The following is a 24,205-nucleotide window of genomic DNA, read 5'->3' as shown; positions in this document are numbered from 1 at the left end:
TGTTTAAGGCATTCACATCATCATCTTGAATTTAAACCTTGAATTTTGGTGTAAATAACTGGCATTTATTGTCAGTCATAAATGTTGTTGTTGCTGAACTTTCACTTGTGTCCTTTGGTCCTAGTCTCATTGTTAAATTTAAAGTAGGCCCATTAGCTGTCATTAACATTGAGGAATCAAATCTCATCTGTGAAGAGATTTAGATTATTTTAGCTGCCAGTATATGAAATTCCCTTGACACCGGGAGTTCATCTATCATCTATCAATTTAAATTCTAAAGCTTTTCCCAGAGGATCTGTGAATTTTCATTGGGACACCTCATTTAAAGGTGGGTTTATATTCTTTTCACTGGATTTGTGTACAGGTTTGTAAAACAGGTAAGTGACCCAACTGACATTTTTCCCCCCGTCCTGTTCTGAAAGAGTTTCATATGGTTCCCTATGGACCAAATACCATTAAAAATATACATGATTATATTCTCTTTTTGGACAAATCATATATATTTGATAATGCTTTACATTTATTTTTCATTTCTCTCTAGGATATTGGTAATATATATAGGTGTCAAGTATTATTTTGAATACTTATTTTTATTTTGTACATTAAGTCACTTGTTCTTATTGTTATTTGTTCATATGGTCCTATGTTTTTCATTTAAAGTTGATATAAATTCAGATACTTGGATATTTAATTATTTTCTTTTTCACAGAGATTCAGTACTTATTTATTAATACAAATAGCACAGTTACAGAATAAAAAAATAAAAAAACTGCTCCCATTACAAATTGCGACATACATCCAATTTAAAACTGATCTATTTTTTAAATACATCCAACTGAGGACTGATTCATACCTTTGAAAGACACATTTTTAGTATGTGTGAAAAGAAGTGTAATTATTTTATAGATTATAGAAGAAAGAAAGGATAGAACTGAGCTACTGAACACAATGAGTCGAATCTTTGAATATAAGTATTGCATATTATCATATGAGAACATCTAAATATTTATGGAAATGATTTCTTGGAAAATAACAGAAAAAAAGTGAGAATAAAAAAGAAGGAAGGGATGAAAGAAAAAATGAAAGAAGGAATGAAAGAAAAAGAAAAAAAAAAGGATAAAATGAAAGGAAATCTTATTGCGGCCCATCCCCCTTTTGTTAATCTGTCATGTAAACCAGAAATAAACGAGTGCAGGACAGCTCTCCTCTGGCTCGTGTACAGTGAGCTGATTAAGGATGTTCAACCAACAGCAAACTGCGGACCTTTCCGGTGAAAATAAATAGACTGTATGCAAATGTGTTTGTCACTTTGACAGCATGTCTCAATTAAGGTATCTCGCAACCGTTAGCAGGCTTTTCTTGGTGCAGTTATATCTGCAAGCTGACTGCATCACTGATATGCAGGGCTTGACCCTAATACACATGCATGGATTTATAAAAGAAAAAAGAGAGAGAGAGAGAGAGAAAGAAGGAAAAAAAGGCTTTGCCACATAACTCGAGCAGAATACTTGCAGATGTGTAAAACAAGTGACAAATGATTAAAAAATTGTAAAAAGGCTTCATGATCTGCACAGAGATCTTCCTGCGACACTCAAGACTTTCTAAAATTAAAAAGCAGTTAAATAAATAAAAAAGCACTTGCTACACATCAGTAATGAAATGAATAAATAATAATTAAAAACAAACAAACCAAGCATTTATGTTTTCTCGATGCCACATGACAAGACAAGTTTTTTTTTTTTTTTTTTTTTCCTAGCAGCCAGTTCATTGACCCGCTAGCGAGACGGTGACAAATTAACAGGATAGTGTTTAGAATCTGTACATGATATGGGACGAGACAGAGGCAGCGCTAGGAAGGTGTTTGGCTCCCCTCCTTCGGCTGTCTTCAACTGCACAGCAAAGGAGCCTGTCTTAAGTGAAATGTGGACAAACTGACAGGCGAGATGAAAAGGCTTCTTAGGTTCAACTAATAAATTAATCACGCTGCAGTTTAGAAGAGGGAGAGAGAGATATTCTGAAGCGAGCGCTTTCACACTAACTGGATCAAGAGGACGGCATTTGTTCCTTCCTTCAGTCAACACTGAAGAGTTGGAAGGACAACAACAACAAAACAAACAAAAAAAGTGGGCATCTTTTCCCCAGACTCAGTAGTGGAAATGGGTTTTGCTAGTAGAAAGGGGCTTTGGAGAATGTTGCCTTTGAATTAGAATAATAAGAAAACAAACTGTTATGTTAACTTATCACTGTATGTTAATTTAGCCAAGGCATGTGGGGAAGCAATCAAAATAAGCACAAGAAAGCTGGAAAACATAATACGAGTTTGAATACACTTGAATTGAAGAAGAGAACGGTATTTGATTTCCTTCATCGTTTTTAATCACTGAGGGAGTGCACTGAGCCGTAGAGCGAGAACGAAGACAAGTGCTCGTGTTTTGCTGTATGTTAACCGTTTTCCTCCTGTATAAACTCATCAAAATGTGTGCATTCTCCACAATATGTGATATGCGTATTTACACTTGCTTTTGTTATATTTCCTCCATTAAATAGAAGTATTTTGCTTTTTATTTGTTGTTTGTCTCCAGTGGTGTATCTGGGACATTTCTACCCTCATATGTCAATGCTGCACAGAGCCTGGGTAAAGGTTAAAGCCAACTCACAATTATTTCATTGTTCCAGAGTTCCTTCAAGAATCATCCATCTCAACTCTCAACGTTTTCATCGGATTATGTAACTCTCTCATAACTGCAACAGTTATCACATTTTTATTGTAACTTTTTCACTCTTACTCTGCACGTACATCTATCTATCTAACGTTAAAGACGCTGACAAGTGCCCCAACCGAACTCTATGCATTGCTGGAGAACACTGCCCTTTAATTAAAATCTCTGACAAGTCTACGCTGCTTGTTATCGTGAAGAGCATAAAGGAAGCAGGGCATTCTATAAGAAGGTAAAACACTTAGCTAAAAAAGGGACTTACTTTAGTTCCAGCTATAATTACTTGTCACACTCTCTCTTTGGTTGAAGATGCTGTTTAGAAATTAAACCCCAGACAGCAGAAGCAAAGCTGCCAGCCATCAGGGGATTCAGTGACACCTGGAAAATTCAAGTTTTAACCTGTCAGAACACCTTTTTGAAAGGAGAGGCAGTAGTCTGAGGAAGTGACAAAGCATCTCCTATCAGTGATTTGTCAGTAAACAAAATCAATGGCCTTTCCTATCAATGACACGTCAGTGAACCTTATGGGCAGAAGAGTCCATAGTCTAAGGAAGTGATGAAGGATCACCTATCTGTGATTTTTGGTTTTTCTGTACTGAAATATAAAGGAACAACTCACACTGTTCCATTGTTACTCACACAGCAGAGCCTCCACACATACTCTCTCCAGTCTTCCTAAATCACATGTACACACCCCCTCCCCCACAGTTTTTTGGTTTCTTCACTGTTGCCATCCCCACCTAATATTTCCTAACCAGGGAAGGAAGGATTTGGCCAGTTGAAAGAGATGGAAAAAGGTGCCAGTTATGGTGAAAATCCAAGATAATAAAGACTATATTGGAAAAGACTTATGAGAAAAAAAGCTGTGCTGCCAACCACGCTCTCTTTAAGCCAATCGAGCTCAGCTCTGTGAATACTGATCTATCTGTGCATGTTCTCTGTTAACCGATCATGATTCAGACAGGGCAAACAACTACAGCATGTCAATGAAGAATAATAAATCACAAAAACCTACAATAAAATGAAGTGACGATTTCAGTATTTCTACAAGGCCAACGATGTGGCGATTCAGCTGCCGTTGCAGAAGGATCTCAGAGACATACTGTATTATTCAAGATTCGACATTCCTACCCATTTGTTTTATATTCTTACTTTCCTTGTTATTCCTGCTTTTATGTTTCTTCTTCATCCGGTCCCGATTCTTCTTATCCTCGTGTGCTGAAAACAGCCAGTCGATGGGACTTACCCAAAGAAAACAATAAAGAGACTCCACCCACCTGTCCAAAGTGTACTGTGATTGGCCGGCGTTCGTCTCGCTGCTTCAGGTCCCTCCTCTCTGCGGACGGTGAAGCCGCCACCTTCTGCTGACTGTCTTCTGCGGCCACAGAGTAGCCGTTCTCTGCAATGTCCTGTATGGTAGGAAAAGGTGATTTGCATGGCCAGGATCGTTCTTGATTAAGGGTGAGGGGCAAAGAGGAGGTACTATAGGATAAGGCAGACTAAGTGCATTGATGTTAGGAAAAAAAACATAAGGCATTGACAACACACAAAAAAGAAAGAGAACCGACAGTCAGTATCTCATACATGTCGACACTACTTCACAACAACAGTTGGTTAATCGCTGGCTTACACTTTTCAGTTTAGAAAAACATCCCTGCTCAGAGTAAAATCACAAAACACAAACCATTTTGTACACTTTTTTCAGGTAAGAACAAGGGCCCTGTTTAGCATTTAAACAAAAATGAAAATCACTACCCCGGCCTGTTATACACAGAGACCACGCTCAGATCAGGCTCTTGCAATCAGACCTGAGCATGTGATTCAGCAAACATGCTTCGGCATTATTAGGGGAATGTCTGTCTTGCATTTTATCTGACAGGTGGAAACCTGGTCTAAAGGACCGGCTCACTGCAGCGGAGAGGAAGGTGGGGAAGGAGACGGACGAGGAGGGGGAGAGAGAGAAACAGAGGCAGAAGAGGAGTTGGTGATGCCCAGAGAGAAAAGGGACAGCAGATCCCCAGGATTTACAATGTCTGACACAACGTGTGAGGGGCTTGTGGGGATCAAGTTAGGATACGTGTTGTAGTGTACTGTGCTGGCTGCCATCTATGAATGTATTAATTCATATATAATATAAAATCCAAATGTATATAATCCATACATTTCCATGATTAGTATTAAAAAGGGTCATAAGTGGTGTTTTTTCCAGGATCCATTCAGAGACATTGTGTTTTTGTATTTTAACTCTATATTGTAAATGCCTTCCTTTGGCAGCTGTAAATTCCAGTTAAAAGGAATTTTGAATACATTACTTTTTGGAGCACAAGAAAATATATTATTAATATATACTATTCTGTCATCTCATACAATAACCATTTAATTGTATTGATTTCATATTTATCGTAAATGTTTCCTTCACTTTTACAAGCAATTTCAGTTAAGCTGACTGAGCCTGAGTAGATGTAAAAAGGGGATTATTTTGGGAATGAAAAGTAATTTAGTAATTTAGTGAAACTCTGGAGAACACTTGCCCTAGTTACAGCTAACTTTATATCACATTTTGTTTTTAAATAATAATAATAATAATTATTATTATTATTGTGTAGCACCTTAATGCAAAAGCAATAGGGAGGAAATACCTATGTTTATAAATATTATACCTTTTTAGTTAATCTATTTATCCTACTTTATTTAATCAAAGTAGATGTTTATGTTCTATTTGTGTTGCCACAGTTTAATATTGTCATAAGCAGTTTGACATAATAATATATTATTGTTTCTGTCAGAATAGGGACATTTGACAGACTAAAAGTAAAAGCTGGACAATTAACTCATCTCAGACTAGAATAGCATTATGTGGGTTTTAACAGACATTCTCTATGTACTTTCCTTTAATAAATATATAATTAAACACATACATACATAAACAAAAAAAAAACCCATCTCCTAACAGTTTGAGTGCTTTGTCAGATGTCACAGAAACCCAAGCCAGGATTGTCTTATTGGGACTTGCTGGAAACTCTGTTTTCTGTTTTTGTGCAGGAAATAAACAGGGGACTCACGACCGCTGTAATAAACTAGCGCTGAAAGTGGGAGCTGAGTGCGTATTAAGGCAGCGGATCTGACGAATAATTTCCGCACCACAAACAATCTCTCCCAACGCCCTGCCGCCATCACCTCCTGACGACAGCCCTGCCCTCTCTCTAAACTGCTGATGTCAGGACTATTGTAACCTTTCAGAATGTGCCACGGATGACACTAAAATACCCCAATCAAACACTGCCGTTGTTTTAGCAAGCCCCCCCGAATCAGCAAGCGTATAATAAGTATTTAGGTTTCACAGGAATAAAGACAGCTCTTCTCATATGAAAGCAGGTTTCTTGGTGTCCCAAACAGAGTGAGATGCTAAAAAGTGTATGGTGTTTTGCTACTACTGCTATTCTTCTGTCCTTAAAAATTCAAGATATCACTATGACAGCATTGCAGTGTATGATAGGATGCTGGACTGAACTGATCTGAGAATGACTGGAGAATAAATGACAGATAAGGGGGTGACAACACAGATCTGAAAAATGAAATACACACACACGGACACAATTATATATTTAGACACACGATAGGCGTATTTGCAGTGAGAATGAATGAGTGGTACTGTAATAAATCTACATATACATATTTTTTTTCTGAAACAGGGAACAGCTTGGTAGGAAACAGAAACACTATGAAAAAAAAAACTCCACAATAAACAACCTACTGTGGGTAAGGAGATACTTGAGTCAAAAGAAAGGCAATCCTAGTATATAAGATATTTTTGAGTGCGCTGGAGGATTTGGATGTGTCTTTTGGGATCAGAGAATGCTATTGAGATGCATCAATTAATACACCACATCTATGAAAAACAGCTTGGAAAAAAAATTACCTTTTGCTTCAACCGATTTTTCACTTCTTTTATTCCCATTCTTGCATGGTCTTTCGCCTGCAAGAGGAAATCAATGGAGTTATGTTTCTTGCCCATCCACACTGCCATCTCCCACTGCATGGCAACACCAGCGCTCTTTGTTATGTTTAGTAAATGCAGTGGAGAACTGTGTCAACCATATAAGGCTGGCTTGTTTAATAAGTAAACGTCTCCAGACCAACAACATGCTGTACCCTCCCGTTTTCTCATCAGAAATTCAGATCTGTCTGCCAAGGATTCAATGTCGTTTTCAGCAGCGCAAAAAGAGGGTTCATGTTTTTTTTAGAGCGAAGGTTAATACTGATCTTATGCATTTTTGTTAAAGCCCTTGTTGTTTTTTCTCTCTCTCTCTTTCTCCATGTGGCTATGACCATGACTATATGGTGATAATGAGGTCGGCTAAATCAATACGATACATGATTGTAAATCCCCACCATATATCTATGACGTGAACAAAAAGTTATACTTACAAACTTGTACACTGTTTTCATTGCAGGATTGGCCTTTGTTTTCACTGTATTTAAGATGGCTCCACTACCCTTCTGTAAAGGACAGACAGATAGCTGACTTACTTTTCCATTTAAAGGGGGAAACAATCACACACAACCTGTTAATAATTTAACACAGCATCCCCATTATATACAAATATTGATATTAAAACATTCAACATTCAAGGAACAGGTAGCCAGCGTCTGAGAGTTTCTGTGTCCAGGTTCTCATTTAAAGAGGATAGGGGAGAAAAAGAAACCGTGAGAATTGCTGTGCTATAAACAAATCATTTTGAGCTTTTCTACAAGGACACTCAACTCTATGCCCTGCTTTGACAGAGAGATGCAATGGGAAATCTAAATAAACTTTACGTTTGAGTGGAGGAAAAAGCTGGACTCTCAAGAATAAAGTTGGCATAGATGTACAAACATAATTAAATAAATCCCACTGACCTTCACCGTCGAAAGCCATTGGTGGTATGTTTTATCACTGCCTGTAAGTTATAAAATAAATAAATACATAAATAAATAAATACATAAAAAGATGGGATGTTCAGGGATAATGATTGCTTTTTGTGATTTCACTTCACAAGAGTCATGGAGAATACTTCTGGGCCCATACCTACAGAAGTACCTTCTCTTCCTTCAGTACTGTTCAACGAAGGGCATCCCAGATGTAATCTATGACATTATCAACAATAATGGCCAAGAGGAGAATGTTTTGGTAAGCAATCTACAGTGAGGGAAAAAAGTATTTGATCCCCTGCTGATTTTGTACGTTTGCCCACTGACAAAGAAATGATCAGTCTATAATTTTAATGCTAGGTGTATTTTAACAGTGAGAGACAGAATAACAGCAAAAAAATCCAGAAAAACGCATTTCAAAAAAGTTATAAATTGATTTGCATGTTAATGAGGGAAATAAGTATTTGATCCCCTATCAATCAGCAAGATTTCTGGCTCCCAGGTGTCTTTTATACAGGTAACGAGCTGAGATTAGGAGCACTCTCTTAAAGGGACTGCTCCTAATCTCAGCTCGTTACCTGAATAAAAGACACCTGTCCACAGAAGCAATCAATCAATCAGATTCCAAATTCTCCACCATGGCCAAGACCAAAGAGCTGTCCAAGGATGTCAGGGACAAGATTGTAGACCTACACAAGGCTGGAATGGGCTACAAGACCATAATTTTAATGGTAGGTGTATTTTAACAGTGAGAGACAGAATAACAGCAAAAAAATCCAGAAAAACGCATTTCAAAAAAGTTATAAATTGATTTGCATGTTAATGAGGGAAATAAGTATTTGACCCCTTCGACTTAGTACTTGATGGCAAAACCCTTGTTGGCAATCACAGAGGTCAGGCGTTTCTTGTAGTTGGCCACCAGGTTTGCACACATCTCAGGAGGGATTTTGTCCCACTCCACTTTGCAGATCCTCTCCAAGTCATTAAGGTTTCGAGGCTGACGTTTGGCAACTCGAACCTTCAGCTCCCTCCACAGATTTTCTATGGGATTAAGGTCTGGAGACTGGCTAGGCCACTCCAGGACCTTAATGTGCTTCTTCTTGAGCCACTCCTTTGTTGCCTTGGCTGTGTGGTTTGGGTCATTGTCATGCTGGAATACCCATCCACGACCCATTTTCAATGCCCTGGCTGAGGGAAGGAGGTTCTCACCCAAGATTTGACGGTACATGGCCCCGTCCATCGTCCCTTTGATGCGGTGCAGTTGTCCTGTCCCCTTAGCAGAAAAACACCCCCAAAGCATAATGTTTCCACCTCCATGTTTGACGGTGGGGATGGTGTTCTTGGGGTCATTCCTCCTCCTCCAAACACGGCGAGTTGAGTTGATGCCAAAGAGCTCGATTTTGGTCTCATCTGACCACAACACTTTCACCCAGTTCTCCTCTGAATCATTCAGATGTTCATTGGCAAACTTCAGACGGGCCTGTACATGTGCTTTCTTGAGCAGGGGGACCTTGCGGGCGCTGCAGGATTTCAGTCCTTCACGGCGTAGTGTGTTACCAATTGTTTTCTTGGTGACTATGGTCCCAGCTGCCTTGAGATCATTAACAAGGTCCTCCCGTGTAGTTCTGGGCTGATTCCTCACCGTTCTCATGATCATTGAAACTCCACGGGGTGAGATCTTGCATGGAGCCCCAGACCGAGGGAGACTGACAGTTATTTTGTGTTTCTTCCATTTGCGAATAATCGCACCAACTGTTGTCACCTTCTCACCAAGCTGCTTGGCGATGGTCTTGTAGCCCATTCCAGCCTTGTGTAGGTCTGCAATCTTGTCCCTGACATCCTTGGACAGCTCTTTGGTCTTGGCCATGGTGGAGAGTTTGGAATCTGATTGATTGATTGCTTCTGTGGACGGGTGTCTTTTATACAGGTAACGAGCTGAGATTAGGAACACTCCCTTTAAGAGAGTGCTCCTAATCTCAGCTCGTTACCTGTATAAAAGACACCTGGGAGCCAGAAATCTTGCTGATTGATAGGGGATCAAATACTTATTTCCCTCATTAACATGCAAATCAATTTATAACTTTTTTGAAATGCGTTTTTCTGGATTTTTTTGCTGTTATTCTGTCTCTCACTGTTAAAATACACCTAGCATTAAAATTATAGACTGATCATTTCTTTGTCAGTGGGCAAACGTACAAAATCAGCAGGGGATCAAATACTTTTTTCCCTCACTGTATAGCACTAGGTTCACTCATTCAGTTTACTACCAATTACAAATATCATAAACATTTCATTTCAACATTTCAAGTATTAAATGGAGCCAACACTTTACGTGAAGGAATAAACAGAATAAAACAGTTGTATCTCACAGTAAAAGCAAATATAAAAAACATATAAAAAACAGAGCACTGACAAACACAGCTTACACTACACAAATGTATTCAGTGGAGCTGGAAAGTGAAGTTTGAGTTTCTGGGGGGCTGATTTTGCACAGAGTATAATAGTTTGTGAGCTGAGTTTTCACAGAAGTTTCTGCACAAGTTGGAAGAGCAATTACCATCCTCCGTTTTATGTTATGTAGTGAACTAGTGACATTTAATTTTCCACAAAGCAGAAAGGTAGGCAAGCCCTGCAGTAGTGTGCTTGAACGTGTACTATCGCCTCAGTAGCCAAAGGCACATTTACATTATACAACACCTAAGCTTAAAGAAGCGGCAGAGAAGATAGTTAGGAAGGATGACTTTTTGATCAGTGTTTTTAGACTGACATTCAATGGGGCTTAAGGAATGGAGGTGATCTAAAAATACATACATTAAACTAAACTTCTATGTTTTTGTCAGAGTTCTTGCATACATCATCTTTAAAGAGGTGTTCAGCTGTGTTCAACAGCTGAGACCCCTACCTCCCTTCTGCTGTCTTGAGGGAGATATCCATGGACCACCAGATAAACAGCATGATTTAACCAATTCAATTTCACATTTTCACAGCCATACCAGGATTAAAATTTACTAGCCTGAAAACTCTTTCTGAATCTGTATTGGACCTGTGATATTGCATCGCTGTGGCCAATGGAAAGACTTGACACTATACACGTTTTAAATCAATTAGATGTTGACCCTATTTTTAGCCCTGACAATGGCCAGCCAGCACTCCAACCTTAGCCAACACCAAAGAATGAAGTTACACCCAAACCACACTACACACATCTTATTTAACAGCAGAAAGGCAACCCTATCCCTGATGTTTAATTTATATTCAACTCTAGAGCAAAATTAAGCTAAACTAGACACAATATTGCTCTAACACCCACCGAAATATAGCCAGAAGGCCATTCCTACTTTGAAATGTATCTCTAATTAAACCTCAGTGTTGCCGCTCTCCTATAATTATGTAATCTTTCCACAGAACACCTGAAAGGAGCTTAAATACCACTAGCACTCTGCTCTCATTAAAATGTATTAAACAGATAAAGATAATTATGAACAGAGAACAGAAAAGGGCTTTTTCTGAAACAGCAGGAATCTTATGTATCATTTGTTTTTAACGGCAATAGTAAATTTGAACTCTCAGGCTCCAATAGTTGGGCATCTATTTGCTGAAAACACACTGAAATAAAGAGTGTCTTGAGCCAACAGTGACGTGTGGAGGAAGAACTCTTACGGCACCATTCCTACGTTCAAGATGTCCATAATCGGACTTCATTACAAAGAAAACATATTCAGAGCCCCACCACTAACAAAGTAATTAAACAAAAATGAATCTACTGCACTTCATGTTTGTAAGAATGAGAATGAAGAAGAAGCCTACTTTGAAAATGTCACATTTTAAAAATACTTTTACTTTTTTTTTAAAGGTAGAAACTTACCAGCATATTCTCCCATGTTGATCTCTTCTTCAAAGACGTCACTGAAGCCCTTTCCAGAATTGAGAAGTTCTAACCGCCCATCGATAAACTTGGAAGACGGAATGAAAGAAGAATGTGATTAGGACGACTAGTACAGGACTAGCTAGTGGGGGAAACCGTATTCAAATTGGTTATCATTAAAATTCATACTGCAGCATGAAATCAGAGCCGCTTTTCTATATAAAAAGAGATACATAAATGATTGTAAGGTTCTTCATTTTTATGAAATTAATAAAGACATTGTGTGGCATACACAGTTTCATGTCTATCTGAAATGTATTGTGTAAAGAAAATAGGGCCTAGTTAAAATCAAAAGTTTCACCAACCATGCAATTGCAAATTATAAAACCCAGGACTTTCTATGTGTTTGCCAGAGTCTTCTCGATTCTTGGAATGGAAATCCTCCTTGTCTGTGACAGGTGGGTCATAGTTTTGAGTTAATCCAGGCCTAGAAAGCATTGCTTGCAGAAATGCTTTAATTGTCATCACAGTCATTTATTGTTTGCAGAAGTAATATAGTTTCATGTCAAAGGTACTGTGTGTGTGTGTGTGTGTATATATATATAAAACAATGATTTCAGGCTCTCTGTCCCATATGACCGAATTTTTTGTGTGTCAAAAACTCTTTAATTATCTCTTACATGTCATCCTGACAAAACTTTATCCTAGATAAGGTAAAATATGGGTCTGAATGGGTCTTATGATCACTGAAGAGAATTGTGAACAGAAAGTGGATTTATTCTCCAGGAATCTGTTGAGTTTAAAAAACAAACAGTGAAAGGCTTGAGGCTATCGGACAGTACCTGTTTGAACAACTGGAGCTGAATGGCGTTCTGGAGAAACTGCCGCATTGCACTCGATCGATGAGACACGAAGGCTTCTTCACTAAATGTTATCGGTTCTTCCTAAAAACAGAGAGTAAAACATATCAGACAAAAGTCTAATATATATATATACACCGATCAGCCATAACATTATGACCACTGACAGGTGACGTGAATAACACTGATAATCTCCTTATCATGGCACCTGTCAGTGGGTGGGATATATTAGGCAGCAAGTGAACATTTTGTCCTCAAAGTTGATGTGTTAGAAGCAGGAAAAATGGGCAAGCGTAAGGATCTGAGCGACTTTGACAAGGGCCACATTGTGATGGCTAGACGACTGGGTCAGAGCATCTCCAAAACTGCACTCTTGTGGGGTGTTCCCGGTCTGCAGTGGGAACCTATCAAAAGTGGTCCAAGGAAGAAAAAGCGGTAAACCAGCGACAGGGTCATGGGCGGCCCAGGCTCACTGATGTACGTGGGGTGCGAAGGCTGGCCCGTGTGGTCCGATCCAACAGACGAGCTACTGTATCTCAAATTGCTGAAAAAGTGAATGCTGATAGAAAGGTGTCAGAACACACAGTGCATCGCAGTTTGTTGCGTATGGGGCTGCGTAGCCGCAGACCAGTCAGGGTGCCCATGCTGACCCCTGTCCACTGCCGAAAGCGCCTACAATGGGCACGTCAGCATCAGAACTGGACCACGGAGCAATGGAAGAAGGTGGCATGGTCTGATGAATCACGAGTTCAAGGTGTTGACTTGGCCTCCAAATTCCCCAGATCTCAATCCAATCGAGCATCTGTGGGATGTGCTGGACAAACAAGTCCGATCCATGGAGGCCCCACCTCACAACTTACAGGACTTAAAGCATCTGCTGCTAACGTCTTGGTGCCAGATACCAAAGCACACCTTCAGAGATCTAGTGGAGTCCATGCCTCGACGGGTCAGGGCTGTTTTAGCAGCAAAAGGGGGACCTACACAATATTAGGCAGGTGGTCATAATGTTAAGGCTGATCGATATATATATATATATATATATATATATATATATATATAGAATAAAGTCCTATGTAAAAAGTCATTTTTTTAATTATTATTATTATTAGCAGGTAACTATTTTTATTAAGAATTTCCCAAACAGTCTAATTGAAATAAATTAAAAATATAAATATAAAAATATATATAACTCTTTGAAGGCTTATGTTTTTTCAGATTTATTTCCTAATCTTAAAACTCTAACTTTCTTGCACTTTCTTTTCTAAAGGACAGACAATGGTAAATTATTATTTCGTCCATGTATTTTTCTGATTTTTCTTATATGAAGAAGGTTCACAGTTCTCTCAATGTAGATGAATGGCGGCGTACCTACACCTCCCATTTAACACGACAGCTAGTCTCTCCAGAGGAAGTTTTCAAATAGAATACAGAAGGATTGATGAATTGGTAAAGTTAATTAAGCGTTCAAGACAATGTACACACAGTTACGTGGCTACAAATAATGGTTATACGAAGAGAAAAAGCCCACAAATTAAAGCCATAGAAATGTCACCGGTTTAGTTGAATGCAATGATGATTCTCTGAACAACCATCTACTTCTGGTTCTTTCACAATAGCCAAAGCTGAGGCATATGATGCAAAACTCAACAGTCCCATTATAAAGCTACACAAAGGAGTTAAAGGATAGGCAGCAGCAATAAAAAAAAAAAGTTTGGCATTCCTAACGGATGAAGACAAAGGTCTAGAGATTCAGCCCCACACAGAGCTGTAGTTAGTGACCGTGCGTCTTTTTATTAAACACAACTAAACAGTACAATGGGGTTCATGTCAGGTGACTGGAGACAGAAGTGTGCATCAATTTGTAAACTTGTTCTTGTCTTTCCCTTATTGAAATAAAACCTGGTTACAGTCTGGCTGTGTGTTTGTGATCATTACCCCATGGAAATCAAAGCCTTCACCCACAAGACACGTCCTAGGGGTATTGCATAATGTGAGAATTTGTATTTATTTATTTATTTTCTACATCACATTAGCTGTGAACTGTTTGCTAAGAATCAGTGTGATGCCCTACCTCTTTTATCTTCCTGGTGTCATAACCATTTATATTTCACTGATCACTAGCACACAAATGTAGCCACATATCTGGAGAGACACTGAAACTTGTAGCATTATACATTACACAGCACTATACTCAAGTAAGCATAAACAAAGCTTTACATCAGTATGTTCCCTACTGCTGCTTGTGCATGTAGGCAGTCCAGTAGATGATTTAATATGAACATGGGCTATATTTAGATTAATTTATTTAATCCTGATACAGCTTCCCTCCTCCCCAAGCTCCTTACTGAACTACGTGAAAGTGAGCTGAGCTTGTCTCCAGTTGGGATTTAAGTTTCCACTGGGTTCCATAGGTGCCTCACAGCCTGGATATTGATTATTTAGATCACTTATATATATATATATATATATATATTTTTTTTTTTTTTTTATTTTTTTTTTCTTAACAGGTCCTTCCCTGAAGGAAAGGTTAAAAAGAACGGCAACATCTGAACCAGACTGTGTGACACAAACCTGTTGACTAATCATCAGCACAGCGTGCAGCATAAGAAAGGAGGACAAAAACCCTGAGATTTCTTCGATTCAAATCAACGTGTACAGTAGCTTGAAAGGCATGTTTCTCATTTCTGATAAACATTTTTGTGCACATCTCCTTCAAATCTACAGAAATGAATAAGATAAAAATAGATAGCACTTATTTTACCAGCCAGGCAATTAGCGTTCAGCAGTAAGAAAAAAAGTAAACAATCCCCGTACAAACTTTATTCTAATGGTGAGTAAAAATGCCAGCTAATTAGAGCACATGTGTACCCAAGCATCTGGCTGACAGAGCTGCGACACTCTGGGCGAGTTGTCGTGGTGACGGTCACATGACCAGCACCGAGCTGGAACTCTGGGGCACGATTCCAGATGCACTCCTAACACGCTCTGACAGTGAGCAGATGGGCGCAACCATTCATGGGGCCAAAAACTGCCAACTCTGCTCCCCTCTAGGCCAGCTAATACAAAGTCATTATTTTCATTACAGTCCCACGTTTCCCCTCCACACTCCTCCGAACAACTCCACTGGGGGTCCACTCCTACATAACCACGAAAGAAAAAAAAATGGTGCTTATTTCCTTATATTGTAAAGTAGTACACTTGGAATTCAGTGCAGTGTTGGGGTGAGTTCTTGCCTAATTATAACTTGCTAGTAGGAGAGCTTTATTTATATATGTGTGTTTGTGTTTTTAAAACAATCTTAAACACACACACACTCTGAGGGAAGGTAAGAAGCTGTTGGAGAAGGAAACAGCATTTCAGATTGTATGTTTGTGTTATTCCCCCAATATACAACTGCGATTTTTGTTCCTAAGTTCTCATAAATGGAGTCAAGAGTCTTATAAATAAACAAAAAAACTTGAATTATTCACATATGCATTACATGTGTGTGACAATCCTGAACCTTAGCAGGTTCAAAAATAAAATAATCTCACACCATAATTCATCTTAGCTGGCCGTGTTTGGCTGTCTAGTCCTGCTTGATAATAGTCATTGTATGGTTTTGGCAAAGGAGTGGAAGAGGAGGAAAATAAAGGAAAGAAAATATAGCACAGCCATGGTGCCACAATTACCATGGCTGGAAAATGAAAGCAATGTCTTAATTGAACAAAATCTTTATGTCTGCCCTTAAGGTGAATTCCTACATTTTTACCTTACTTTTAAAAGTACAGTTTAAATCAGTTTATGCTCTATTTGTTTTCACATCATAAAGCCCTCCAGGCGAGGCTGCAAACCTAACTTTTCAAGAACATATCTGTTGCAGCAGAACATTTACTAAGCCAAAGCAAATGTATAAAGACCAGCTTGGACCAATCAATCTCTCTGTGCCCTAAAACAAATAATACCACAGAGAATGAAGCGATTTTGCCAATTTGTACACAAATCCCTTTAGAATCACAGGTAAACGTTTATCTGAGAAACCTTTCGTCGCTTCTTGTGGTACACAGTTTAGGGTACATTACCATTTATGATACATAGCGTATAAAAGACTGATTATGATGCACACTCAGTTCTGTATTAGTTATTCAGCCCTGGGCTTCTATTAAGCTGAGTCTGCTAATTGTGACAAATGATGTGAGGGGATTTTTTTTTTTTTTTTACATGGCTTCTTACCGAAGAGTTAGCTGAGACAGCTAAACTAATTTCACTAATCCGGAACCCACCTCTCTTGAGATATCTGGTTCAACTCAAAAAGGCATGTTGCCCACTAGTTCCACACATGCTACTGACTCTTGTGAAGAAGTCTCTATTTTAGAGTGGCAGTTGGAAATTGTGTACAATCAAAATTGATATGCTATACTTTCCTTCATCACAATAATATTAATATTTGCTGAAAGAAAGAAAAAACTTTCCACCCCGGAAAGAACTTTGATTCTTGCCTGCTTGTTTCTACCACATTTCATTAAATAATGCAGCAAGAGTGTATTGACAGCCAAACTTCGTCTCCACGCCATCGAACTCTACGGCGAAACAAATTCAATAAACGAACGAAGATCACCCTAAACCCATAACCCTAGGAAGACACTAAATTAATATCCCAACAAATGGCTGTCGTAACCATGTAAACAAGAAGGTGGCTGTTCAGACTGTGCGGGCCTGAGCCGAGTGACTCACGGTGCTTTGAAGGTGCTGGCATTAATTAAAGACATGAGGAGCACTACCTGCATGAGGTATTTTTACCTCCAGTCCCAGGGAGGAAGCCCTCTCTATGGAGATCAGGAGAACTCATTAATGAGGCTAATTAGGTGTAAAGGGGGTTGAGGCTGGCATCAGCTGCAGCTTATAGCGGCTAATGATTAAGCTGTGTAATCTCTACCACAGAACAACAGCTGACCGGACTCCTGGGTAACCAACGCTTGGCTGCAAAGACTCCGGCACCTGAGCACCTGACCACAGAGCAATTTGAGCAACACAAAGACTCCCTTAACCCTGCTGGTGCCATAGAAGCAGACTTCAATAATCTGAGAGCTGCAGGCTGCAGTCAATATATACACTTAACACTTTTGCCAAAGTGTGCACCAAACTCCCCAGGGGCGGAGGGGAGCGCGCCAGCCGTCAGCGAGCAATCGGCCGGAGCTGGGAATGGATTACCTTAACTTACTCTATCAGTTTATAATTTATAACCCCCCCCCCCGACAAAAAAAAATATATCAGGCCCTCGCTTCTGCAATAATATCACCTATTCGAAATTCCCCAAATAATGTATACTGGAGGCAAAACTGTAGTGTGAGTCAATAAAGAAGCATATGTGGATGAGCCACAGTCATAGCAGCCGCAGGCAATTCTGTACTAAGAAGTATAAATATCGGAAATCACTACTTAACATTTTAGTCTTGCTCTGCTTCTGGAAGCTCCAATTCAGCTAATGAAGGCAAATCGTAAAAAACACAAAACACCCAAAAGAATCCATGCATTTTATTTATTGGTATACAAGTGTAACTGAGACAATACCTGCTGCCGAATGTCATTTCTCAGAGCTGATCAGCATCAATGTTAGGTTTAGTAAGTGCTTTCAAGACCTGTATCATATATAAAAATGTATAAGCTGATCACAGTCATACAGGTAAAGGTAGTTACCCATTAATTTAGTCTTATCAAGCTGAAAGGCAACAAGCGTGGATTAAGATGGCATCTCCTTTCAAACTGAAGTGTATAACCAAGACAAATTCCTGATAGAAAATTACAATCGTCACAAGATTTTCAACTACTTTGAGTTGCTGTCTCTCTCCCTTCTTGTAGTTGGTCTACTTTGAAAAACTAAATATGAGTTAATTATTGGATGAATCACTCCATATATAAATAATTACTTACTATTGTTGCATAAACATATACGTGTATATCAAGAACAGTGCAAAACTCTTTATACAAGCTGTTTCCTGATGGAGGTAATCTGGGCAGAGCCTAATTCGACTAGGTGGGGATATAATTAAATATGCATACCTTGTTGAACTGATATTTAAATTATCCGGATGAAGTATGAAGTAACGCTACAAAACACTAAAATGTTTTTTTTGGCATATAATATTAAGTGTGCCCTGGGGAACTGGCAAAAAAAGCCCACTCACCATTCAGTACTACAGAAATGCCACATTTTTCAGGGTCCTGCCAGATTTTTTGCCACAACAAAACCATAAAAAAAAATCCAGATACACATTAAAAGCTATTTAGTTTAAAAAAAAAAAAAAAAAAAAAAAAACTCTGTTTGATCCAAGAGCTTTATCTGATGCAGCAAAACCCACTTCATCCCCAAGACCACTCAAACGCACACACAGTCTATACGCATAACTAGCCTGGATAAATCTGTTTTCAGTTCACTTACATATTAACAACATCAATATCCATCCAACTAACAAACAGGTGAGTGAATGTTGCAAGTGGAGAGTGTCAATACTCTTGTGTTAATAATTATAATCATACTAAATATGCCTATTAACTTTAATCTTATGAAAATATGTTATGTATAATAAATATATAAACATATATTTTTTTTTCCTAAAACTATTATTAATGTCATTGCTGTAACTAAGTGGCTTAATCTTCCCATCTTTTCAAGCATATAAAACTAAATAAGAGAGGCAAAAAATATGTATTTTAAACAGCTTAAAGGCTGCTATACAATACATAAATAAATAAACATACATTTGATGATTTAAAAATAAAGATGACGACTCCAGAAAACAAACCAACAAACAAACAAACAAACAAACACATTAAAAAAAAAAAAAAAAAAAAAGATGACGTTTGGTCTCTAGATGGCAGTATGCTTTCATTACAGAAATACTGGGGAGACACTTTAAAGGGAGAGGAACACAAGGCTTTACCCATGATGTTGGTGAGAATTGCCTTTTTGTCCTCGAAACTTAATCTTGTGGCATTCCTGCATAGATAACCGTCTCCTCTTTAAAATATATTAAAGACAATTATATCTCAGTTGTCTCAGAGCCATATTGGAAAGCCACTTAAGTTAATTTATCAGACAAAGTCTATTTAAAATAATTGACATAATTAGAATCTGACTCTGTTGAAACACATAGACTCTTACACACCTTCATGTTTCCAGAAATGAATAATACAATGCCCTTTATTACAGTATTTCCAAAAATCAACTCTTCAGTCTTTAGTTCGTTAGAAGTTACACAAACATCTAAAGAGGTTGGACATGCAACCTCCGTCAGATACAGAGTTGGCTTTAAGATTCAGCTGGTCATTTCTAAAGCCAGGCATTTGCATTTGTTGTCTTTTTAATCCTTGGCTGCTCAGTCCTCAAACTCAGGTGATGTTCCTCTCTTTTGTATCCCAAACACCAGTGTGTAAACTGTGCGGTGGAACACTCTGGTTCAATTGGCCTGTCTTTCTGAATCAGTGACAGCTTTCAAAACTCGGCTGAAGCCTCAACCCAGCTTTGAATCAATCACGAGTTGTTTAGTTGGCTACTGTTCAAGCTGTGCTGTAAAGGGTGACTTTCATTTGAATGTGAAATTGCAAGACATTTCTCACCATATTTTTAATTGACTGGACATTATTTGCGTTGTATTGATAGATTACTCCAATAGGATAAAGCCATCACCGGGGTGTGTAGTGTATTACAGAAGAGGAGAACATTGTATGTTCAGGAATGGTAAAAGGGTAGTAAAATCAAGTTATTACATTAAAGAAAAGTTAGCAAAAGGATCCTCCACCCCCACAGCCTCTATGTACATTATTTGTTGATTACAATATTCTGTCAAGCTGTGTTTGGGAATATATACTGTGTGTGTGTGTCTATAATGTTTATCTACACATCCTACACCACAACTTCCAAGTGAAAAAAATATTCTAGAAATGAAATAAAAATAAATACTGAAATAGCTTGGTTGGAAATGTCCCCTTGTTAGCATCCTTAATTAGCTCAGGTGTAAGTCACACTGAAAATCACACATCAAGTTATGTGGCCTTCATCTCTGAGATTGTATTCACATGAGTTCAGTATAAATTCAGCAGTTCTGTAGGCTCTCCACCAATTTATGGTACTCAAGAAAGCCAACCATGAATCCATTTTGGCTTTCCTTTGTGGCATGACTTGAAGAGTGCTGTCCATCAAAGTTCCCCAAGGAACTTGACAGAGCTTGAACAGTTTTGTAAGGAAGAATGGTGAAATATTGCCAAATCTAGGCGTGTACAATTGGTAGAGACCCAACGACTTACAGCTGAAATTCCTGCCAAAGGTGCTTCCACCAAGTAGTAACTCAGGGGGGTGGAGACTTATCCAATTATGAAATTTCAGTTTTGTATATATATATATATATATATATATATATATAATTTCACAATGAAAACTTTTTCCCCTAACAATGTGGCGTATGGTGTGTAGATAAGTGGAGAAAAAAACAACTACAGTTTAGATGCATAAAACACTGAGACACTGACAACAAAATGTGAAGAAAATTCAAGGGATTGTAGACTTTCTATTAGCACTGTGTGTGTGTAAGTGTGTGTGTGTATATATATATATAAAAAATATGCACAGTATGTTGATGAAGATATTTTATATGCACAGCATCAACAATTCTACACAATTAAATTATTTTTCATAATTTTAAAGCATAGGATTACAATCTTCTGTGAATATCACATTATATATATATATTATAATGACTTTTAAAATATTAAGATAATATAAGTGTGTATTCTGTTTTTGTATACACATAAAAACCACCCACACATACCTAATCATTTCAATAATCTTTCAGATTCTCTTAATTTTTTTAAAACGGAGGAACATTAATCAGGGCACCGCATGACTGTAACAAAGGCTCATAGCTATTGTTACAGTAGCAATAAAGCTGAGAAATAATTAATTCAGCAGTTTACACATTTGCTGGCTGGTATCTTGTGCCCTAAGGAAACAGCACCAGCCGTTCGCAGCTGGCACCGGGTTCTGCATGTGCCAGGAAATGGCACATCACCCCCTCTACCTCACACATGCTCACACACTACACAGCCAGCCCAACCACTTCACTACCCCAGTTTAAATATAACCCTAACACTCCTACCCGCTAGGTTATCTGTTTTCTCTAATATTTCTGTGTAATGTAGTTTTTTTTTTTTTTACATGTACAGTACAGTATTCATGCCTAGCAAACTAACAATATCAGGATCTCAGCAAACAAAAAAACAACACAAAAACAAGAACAACAATAAAAATGTATGTATAATAATATGTTGCAGATAGAGGAAAATATTTTTTCTATTTTACAAGTAAGCTAAAGGAATACATATTCAAGGCTACAGGGTGTCAGTGAGACGCAGAGATCGGGTGGCCAATTTACAGTGTATTCTCTTGGTGAGTAAAAAGCCTTAGTTTCTGCAGCCTGAACAAAGAACAAAACCAGAGAGGTAATAAGGTCTTTGACATGTTTTAGGAGAAAATACCAGAGATACTGCTTTTTTGTTATATTACAGAACACTTACAAAATACTACTGGGATATTGTTATTGTTATATTCTTTATTAATATTATTATTATTATTATTATTATTATTATTATTATATAATGCATTCAATATGTATGCAAGTTGGGTTTTTAATTGTTTTAATTAAATAATGAAACAATACAAGTTATGATGGACTAGACAAATAATACAATTCAAACCCAGAAAACAGGGAATTCATTTATATTATCCCCTGGATTTTACCTGTCTAATGACAAGTGTCTCCACTCGTTGTTTACATGTGTGACCTCCCTTATATGTTGTGTGAGGACTGTGCCAACATATCTTAATTCTACACCAGGACTGTAGCCTATCATGTTATTGCAAAAAGTATCCTGAAGAAAATCAATAAGAAAAAACAAATCATGGTGAGGTTTGCATAGGATGCCCATCTTTGTGTACCTTGCCTCATTTCAAGTCGGATTATTTTCTCAGCCTGATAATGCTGTTTTCAGGGCAGACTGGTGGGGCTGCAGTGATTGGGCATGTTGGCCATGATTGGGAGCTGGTGATAGGCCATGTCAAGTGTCCAAACAAGCCTGCACGGCAATGTATGGGAAGAGGAGGCTCCAAGGTACAGGGGATGACAATTAGGTGCATGGAGATCGACATAGTCACCTGTCAAGTGCTCTCCTCATTCATATTGACAGATACAGTTAGATTTGCATGTTAAGGTTTGAAGCCATGCCTCTCACAAATAAACACAAATATGTTCAGCATTGGGAAACTTTTAACAACCAAACCATTTTTTATTGACAATATTGTTCACTCTCTATTTTGGACTGACCTCATTTATCTTTTACAGTTAAAATAAAAACAACTAATAGAGCACACATTATCATTGATATTCTCCTTTTTGTATACAATTATTAAGAAAGAGATCAAATGTCTCCACAACTAAAGGAATCTCTTCAAGATCCTGGTATGACTTGTGTGTCTTGAGTAAACCGTCACAAAATGCAGATAAAGGGCAATAAGTCATGAAGACTGGTCCAACAGGTAACAAAGGTAAGATGCATGGACAGATGAAAAATGGCTGAACTTCTCCACCCCAAGAAGAAAAAATGCTGTGTGGTGCAATGCCTACAGTAAAACATTATGCTGTATTTTCTTTGGAGATGGTTAATAGAGGATATAATACATGCAAGCCACTCAATATAACAAACATCTACAAACAAACATTAAACACAGAGGACATATCTGCTGAATGTAAAACTGAAACTGGAAAATGCCTGTAATACCCATCAACAAGAAGGCAGACAACCTATCCAGGTAATTATAAACGAATCAGCTCTCTGCCTCCAGTCCATACATTTATGGAAACATTAAATAGAACTAAACCACAGGATTATATGCAATGGGAAAAATATCATGAAGGAAAAACTGCATGATCTTGTATAGCAAACCTGCCATGGGTAAAAATAAAGCATTCAACGTTTTTATCTTTAGACTGACAATTCCACATGAAAGATTAACTCACAAACTGAAAGTCTATGGAGTCAAAGCTAATTTACGGAAGTGTACGAGGAACTTCTTCATGGGCAGATGTACAGAGGGTAGATGCATGAAAGTGGTGTGGCCGTAATTAGCAGAGTACTGCAGGGTTCAGTACGAGGTCCAGTGGCCTTTCTAATATTTATAAAAGACCTCTAGTATAGTTTAGGGCTGTTCCAAATCCATCTTAAAAAAAAAAAAATATAGCAGCATAGCATACATGGGAACGCCAAGCAAGGAATATCAATGGAGAGAGGTGGAAGGCATATCCAGATGAAAGAGACCCATCTTAAAGAGGCAATGCATTTAAAGGACAAAGGTGCCTGCCGAGGTCCTTGGATCAGTAAACTAAACAGCACTTAAACAAGCAAAATGGGCCACAGTGGGTAAAATGCTTCTAACATCACCGGTACAACAGTAATGGATATGGTTCGAAAACGAGAACAACACTATCTTCAGCTCCACTCTAAACCATTTAATGATCTGCTGTTGGAGTTAGTCTTCATAACACAAGTTCAAGTCTCTCGTCTCTGACACCGATATGGACCATTCATTTTTTTTCAAGCAACAAATAAACACAAAAACATAAAGGGCACCCTGCTCGTTCATTCTCTTGGGCAGAACAAAATAAAACACTGTACGCTGGCTTATCTCATGCTTGATGTGATGATTCACGGTGGTGTATTTGAAGTGTATTTGTATGGCAAAAGCCACAATCTATGAAACAAGCCCCTCTTTATCTATTTTGAAAAATAAGAATCACAGAGGAAGCATGGCAAAAGGGTACATT

The 24,205-nt window shown here is 38.2% G+C and overlaps 1 protein-coding gene across 4 annotated transcripts in view; it reads right to left on the bottom strand.

The window, feature by feature from the left end:
* The window catches only part of dennd1a (DENN/MADD domain containing 1A), a 218,943-nt gene that overhangs the window by 36,061 nt on the left and 158,677 nt on the right, over positions 1 to 24,205 (bottom strand). For all 4 annotated transcript variants that reach the window (XM_066712922.1, XM_066712924.1, XM_066712923.1 and 1 more), the window contains exons 14-19: positions 12,336 to 12,437; positions 11,494 to 11,581; positions 7,617 to 7,657; positions 7,146 to 7,217; positions 6,637 to 6,693; positions 3,995 to 4,126 (exon numbers count right to left, since the gene is read on the bottom strand). In XM_066712922.1, the coding sequence (XP_066569019.1) occupies positions 3,995 to 4,126; positions 6,637 to 6,693; positions 7,146 to 7,217; positions 7,617 to 7,657; positions 11,494 to 11,581; positions 12,336 to 12,437 (492 nt within the window). The remainder of the gene's footprint in view (positions 1 to 3,994; positions 4,127 to 6,636; positions 6,694 to 7,145; positions 7,218 to 7,616; positions 7,658 to 11,493; positions 11,582 to 12,335; positions 12,438 to 24,205) is intronic.

The sequence above is a fragment of the Amia ocellicauda genome, chromosome 9, assembly GCF_036373705.1.
Source record: "Amia ocellicauda isolate fAmiCal2 chromosome 9, fAmiCal2.hap1, whole genome shotgun sequence".
Classification (NCBI taxonomy): Eukaryota; Metazoa; Chordata; class Actinopteri; order Amiiformes; family Amiidae; genus Amia; species Amia ocellicauda.
Note: the sequence above shows the minus strand (reverse complement) of the source record. Positions and strands in the feature narration are given on the sequence as shown.